Source organism: Labeo rohita, unplaced genomic scaffold, assembly GCF_022985175.1.
Source record: "Labeo rohita strain BAU-BD-2019 unplaced genomic scaffold, IGBB_LRoh.1.0 scaffold_170, whole genome shotgun sequence".
NCBI lineage: Eukaryota > Metazoa > Chordata > Actinopteri > Cypriniformes > Cyprinidae > Labeo > Labeo rohita.
In genome coordinates this window covers 137,027-143,443 of record NW_026127890.1, presented here as the reverse complement: position 1 = coordinate 143,443, position 6,417 = coordinate 137,027, and the positions used below count along the sequence as shown (strand labels likewise).

Below are 6,417 nucleotides of genomic sequence, written 5' to 3'. Positions count from 1 at the left end.
TTCCTGATTGCTTTAAACATCATCAGCCAAAGTTTGATTATCAGCCTGCTATCAATGCTCTGAAAGAATCTTGGGCCTTGTGGTTAACCCTTCATGAGGATCACATCAATAGGCATGATGACTTCGGACAACTTGAAGCAGACCTTATCAGGACAATAAATGAAACAAGTGGAAAGCTGCTGCGAGGAGAATGTGACAATTTCTATGATCATGTCAAACAGGCAATTGTTAGAACTGAGCTTCACTGCCGTGAAAAATCTAGCAGTGATTATGGAGCTAAATCCTATTGGCAAAAAGTTGCAAACTCTGACCCACACTACAGGGCTGTGGCACTCTATAATCAGGCGTACATCACTATTAACCTCAATGAAAGGTAACTATAAAGCAGATGCTATGAACCTGCTGGAAGACGCAAAGAAATGCATTGATGTCTACATCTCAGAAGTCTCAAACACAATGGTCTCATGTAACTTATCAGTCACTGGAAGCAAAGATCACAACACAGGCAACAACAACTTTCAGAGTCAAATGGAGGCCAGAATGAACATCTTTAAGTCTTGGATGACGTACATTGATAATGCACTGATTAAACTTAAAGAGCTGGAAAAAGACAACAGTGACGCCATTACAGAAGAGTGTTCAGTCTACACACTGTCTGAAGAAAAGAACTTCATCATCACTAATGAGCTGAGATCGTTATATGACTATGGCCTCGGTGTTGTTTTTGAGGTGAAAAAGAAGCCAAAGTTTTGCTTTGATGCTTTGATATGTTTCATACTCGGGGTGGTGCAGGTTCTTGCTGGGGTTCTTGTTTGTGCACTGACACTTGGAACAGCCAGCCAGTTTGGAATGGCCCTGATTTCAGAAGGAGTGTCTGACATGATCAGTGGAATAGAGGGGATGATAAAGGGCACATTTGATTGGGCATCATGGGCAATATCTAAGAGTATCAGCATTGGGCTTTCTTTGATAACAGCTGGTTTTAGCATTATCAAGAAAGCAGTTACCTCAGTGTTTAAAGTGACAAAAAGTCTACTTAATGGCACAAAGTCTTTTTCTTCTGTTGCATCTGATTTCATCAAATCAGGAAAGGCAATGTTTACTTCATTCAAAGGAGGTGTTCAGTCTGGTATATCGTCTGTCAGTAAGGAATCTTTTAAGTCTGCAATGAAAAACATGACCTCTTCTACAGTGCTCAAACAGAACTTCAAATCTGCAACTAAATATGCTGTTCAGGAAATCGGGAAAAGTCTGTGCTCACTGCCATGAACTATGCGATAGATACAGCCCTTCAGGAAGTCTTTAAGAAGATTTTACAAAGCAGCTTTGAGAATGTTGTTACTTCATCAGTGAAGCAGAGCAGTAAACTGGACCAGACTCTTGTGGAGTTTATCAGCTCAGGGATTCCGAAAGCTGCACTGAAAAAAGAGAATTTCAAGATTGACCAGAATTATGAGAAGCAAGTTAAAAAACAGTTGGTATGCTCTGCAAGAGATAATTCCTCACCTCATACTGGATTGTACCACAGCACAAGACGTTATCAGCAAACTCTCTGAGGTGTGTGAAGCAGCAGAAGAGCTTATGAATAAAGCAAAACTGGTCAGGAGTTTATGAAATGGCAAAGCTGGCTCTGAAAGTAGCTGAGTACTCAGCATCTCTTGTTCAAATACTGGGTGCCATACCAACAAAGGAGATAATAGATCAGAAATTTGTTCCTGAATTACTGGAGAGCATCAGTGAGCTTCAGAAGGAAATGACCAAGTATGACCAAGATGGACGACACCATTTACACGATGTACAGCGCCTTAAAAAGAAATTCTACAGACTATCGCCCAGAATGTGTCTGAGCAATTCATCAGCTCCTGTTTAGAACAAATCAATTCTTCAATGACAAGCAAATTTAAGAGTCAATTGAGCAGTGCTGCAGGAAAGGCGGTGGACAACATCATGCACAGACATAAAACCCAGCGTTTCTTTGATGACCAGAGGGGAAAACACAACAAGAGATCTGCAAGCCACAAGGAAGTGGAACAGCTGTCAGATGAAGACAAATCAAATCTGATGCAGTATACAGAAGATATGTGCAAAGACAATCAGCCTACAACAGCCCTCGATGTCTACGTGCTCACAAAGAGCAACCTGCTCAGTGGAAGAGGAATTGAACTCAATGTCATTGATGAAAATGGAAAACAGCTCACTGTGGAACGTTACCCAGGAACCAACAAATCAGCAGGAGATATAAAATTGAGATTAACCAAAGCTGCAAAAGCCACACATCCATCACAGTAAGACTAATCATTGGAGCGTTATATATTTTACATAAAAAAATAAATTTCAGTGTTAATGCTTATGAACTTTGTGTACTGATTGTAGTTCCTTTTAATTTTAAAAACAGAGTTGATACACAGCTGTACAGCGGCCGTTTTGACATTGTACAGGATGATGGCAGAATAGTCAGCGTTAACTCAAATGATCAGAACACTCTTTATCATGCTGTAGCACAGGCAACTGGCAGCGAGACAAAGGACCTAAAGAAGGAAGCTTTGATGCTACAAAACAAAGTGAAAAATGAGGTGAGTAAACTTAGTTTCTTTATGTGACAATGTGTGCCCCTTCTGAGTGCCAGATTTTATTCCAGATCATGGCTGTTTCTCAAATAGAAAGACAGACCGATCAACTGACAGATAATTTTGTTCATTTCTGAGGGAAATTCACAAAGATTTCGTCACTACTATGGAAGTTTATCACCAGGTTACCTTTTCGGAAAATATATGAGCTGAAAATGTGGTTTATTAGCCAGCCCAGCTCATGTCACCTCCTGATAAAATATATAACAGAATTCCTTTGTAAGGAATGAAACACTCAGGGGGTGCTGTTATAGAAAAATAATCAATACTGGGTTATTTTTTAAACTGGTTATTTTGACCACCCCAAAGTTAAAGGAGAAGCCCACTTCCAGAACAACAGTTTGCAAATAATGTACTCACCCTTAAATCAAATGTTCATGTTTTTTTCTTCAGTCTTAAAAAAGTTTTTTTTCTCCATATAATGGACTGATATGGTGCCCCGAGTTTGAACTTCCAAAATGCAATTTAAATGTCTTCAAATGATCCCAAATGCAGTTGTAAATGATCCCAGCCGAGTAAGAAGGGTCTTATCTACCAAAATGATCTGTTATTTTCATTAAAAAGTATATAATTTGTATTTTTTAATGTCAAACGCTCGTCTTGTCTATATCCCCCTATATCGCTGTTTTACCATTTTTATTAAGGGTGTTTGATCTTCTTTGCATGTTTACTTTGCAAAGACTGAGTCGGTACTTCTGCAGTGATGTAGGATGATTTTGAAATGACTTTTGAAGTTGAGGGAGAAAATACAGTCAGAGTTTTTATGGTGCCCTAACTTCTTGAGCCAGAATACACAGAGTTCCAAGACGAGCGTTTGAAAAAAGTATTTAAATTGTATTTTTTAAATGGAAATAACTGATCGTTTCGATCGGCTGGGATCATTTACAACCTTTTGGGATCGTTTGAAGCTGCATTTAAACTGCATTTTGGAAGTTCAAACTCAGGGCAACATATCAGTCCATTATATAAAGAAAAATGTTTTCCTCAAAAAAAATTATTTCTTTACAACTGAAGAAAGAAAAACATGAGCATCTTGGAAAGCAAGGGGGTGAGTACATCATCTGTAAATTGATGTTCTGGAAGTGGACTTCTCTTATTTTCTTTAAACAGCTCATTCACTGCAGTTGATTCACTCTGTAGAATGGAAGCATATAGAAATTTAATAGTGTTCATTGAACACATTGATTTTGCAGTGTATCATGTAGTTACTTGTCATGCAGGGTTATATTCCCTTTGGGTATATGCACTGTTTTACCTTTTTTATTAAGGGTGTTTGATTTTCTTTGCATGTTCACTTTGCAAAGACTGAAAAAACATGTATTTCTGCAGTGATGTAGGATGATTTTGAAAATGATTTTTAAGTTGAGGGAAAAAATACGCTCAGAGTTTATCATCGACATACCCTAACTGTCTTCAGCTAGAATACACAAAGTTCCCCCAACCCTGTGTAGAGTAAGTGGTACAGAAAATGGATGGATGAGTATCTGTTTCCTGACCAATCAGTGAACAGTGTTACTCAGTCATCTGCATGTGACAAGAAATGATCAGGATTATGTTTAATCTCAGACTTGTAATTTCTCACTAGATCCAGACAAACCTTGAAATGTACACACCCCAGCTTATTCTCCAGAGAGGATACGACTTCTGTCACAAAAACCCTGGAAAATACAGCATCACTGGAGGAAGTCAAAAGAAGGCAGACGTTGCAATGCAGAAATACTTACAGAGTGTTAAATTCATCAGAAGTGGCGAACAAATCCTCATCAAAATGTACCATCTTGGTTTTGTTGGTGAATATAAAAGGTAAAGAATCTGATTGCTGTAGGTATTGTCTGTTATTTATTCACAACACAGTAGCATTGTGTATATGTATGTGTATCGTCAAGAGGATGCTCAAAAACTTACCTGAGTTCTAAATGAGCTAATTAGTTTAAATAAGCAGATGTCATGCTAATTTCATTCTTTCAAATTGTCGCTGATTCTCGTTCTCTCTGGTCAGTGTTGTGAGTGTTCGGAGGTCCAGTAAGAACACCACACCACTTCACACGAGCCATATTCCACCAAAGGACTCCATCAGACTAGCTCAGACGGTCATAGAAAACCCAAACTCACTGAGCGAGTTTAAAAATAAAAACCCGGCACTTTACGAACTAATCAGCAGCATAAAGACTGACGTTAGTGGATGGAACCTGATTGCCATGGAGGTTCTGGGACAAGACCACAGACGAGCTTTAACTACGGGCCCAAGCAGCCACTCACAGATGGCCAGGTAACATTCACACCTGTTGTAACAGTGTTTATTTTTATAAAAACAAAGAAAAAGATTACATGTGCTTTTAACATTTCTTTTCCTTAGGAAACTTCTAGCAGACACCATAATTAGTGGAGACGTGGAGCTTCTGCTGAAACGCTGCATGATTCTACATCACCCGCTTACCTCACAAAAGCTGAGAGAGGCTCTAGGTAAGAAACTTGGAGCATGATCTACTCTCCAGCAGATATATAAAGTATGTAATTATAAAAATAAGTATGTATGTATGTATGTATGAAATATAAAGTGCATGACACAACTGATAGTCTAAGCATAGAAGAGCTGGCATGTTGCTGCACTTAACAACATTGTGTGTAATTCCAGGTGAAAGCATTCCCTCTCAGTGCCACGTTTTGACGGATGAAGGAATCCGAGGCTACTACAAAGCGGGATACCGAAACCTGGTGTCAGAGTACAGCCGCATGGGAATCCTGGATCAGAAGCAGTGTGAGCGTCTGGACGAGTGGGTGACTCGTGACCAGCACGAGGACATGAACACTGCAGAGTACCGCCAGGTTCTGAAGGGGTTACAGTGAAAATGCCTAGTGTTAATGAACACAATGCTTCTTCAGCGCCTTATTATAAATATGATGATGCAGATGATGGCTATAGAAAGTAGGAAATTGCTCTCTGCCACTGAAATTACATTCACTCCAATAAATAAATAAAAATTGATTTTAGCAAGTAAAGATTTCTTGTAATATTGGTAAATCATTTTGGTAATTTTAACCATTTATTTTTAGGATGGATGATTTTAAAACTCAAAATCAGTAAAAGTGTCTAGAAATATTGTGTTCTATTAAAACAAATCTAGTGTTTTTTGTAGTTACTCAAGTTTGGGTTTAGGCATGTAGAAAATCAGAATATTACAGGGTTATTCCACAAAACATGGAACATAAGAATGTGATTAAATTTCAAAAATATGTAACAGGAATAATATTTTAAAAACTTTCATGTTCTCTTCAGTATGGCTCTAGTGTAGAACAGGAACATGCTACACAGCTTTTGTGATTAAAAGTTATAAAAACACTGAAGTCATTATGCATTAAACCATGTACTGATTTTATAATCACATAACTCTTCATAATCAATGAAATGAATCTCCATTTTTCACACGTATTATTGTAAAATGTTTTGTTATTAATCTGTATGATGCTGGTGAATGGCGTTGTGCTTGTAACTGATTTCATTTTCTGAATATTTTGCCAATAAAATGTTATTTTTGCTCCTATTTTATTCTTAAAATGAGATAATCATTCACTTAACACATGGAGTTGATCAAACAGACCACGAAAAGGTGAAAAATAAAAAGGGACAATATAGAGCAGTAATATTAAGTGTTTATTTTTATTAACTTTTAGATGTTGGAAATAAAAATTGCTCTACAGTCAATGTGTATGAATGTTTCTTCTCTGGTGCACACTGCATTCCCAAATGCATGTTACAAATGATATGCAGATGACCTCATATATGTTCATA

General features: G+C 37.7%; 1 protein-coding gene across 1 annotated transcript; it reads left to right on the top strand.

The window, feature by feature from the left end:
* The first annotated feature begins 1,495 nt into the window (after nt 1-1,495).
* Nucleotides 1,496-6,167, top strand: LOC127158774 (uncharacterized). Its single transcript, XM_051101784.1, has 6 exons — nt 1,496-2,285; nt 2,396-2,573; nt 4,213-4,430; nt 4,627-4,896; nt 4,984-5,090; nt 5,263-6,167. The coding sequence occupies exons 1-6, from the start codon at nt 1,888-1,890 to the stop codon at nt 5,472-5,474; spliced, it is 1,383 nt and encodes a 460-aa protein (XP_050957741.1). The 5' UTR covers nt 1,496-1,887; the 3' UTR covers nt 5,475-6,167.
* The last annotated feature ends 250 nt before the right edge of the window (nt 6,168-6,417 follow it).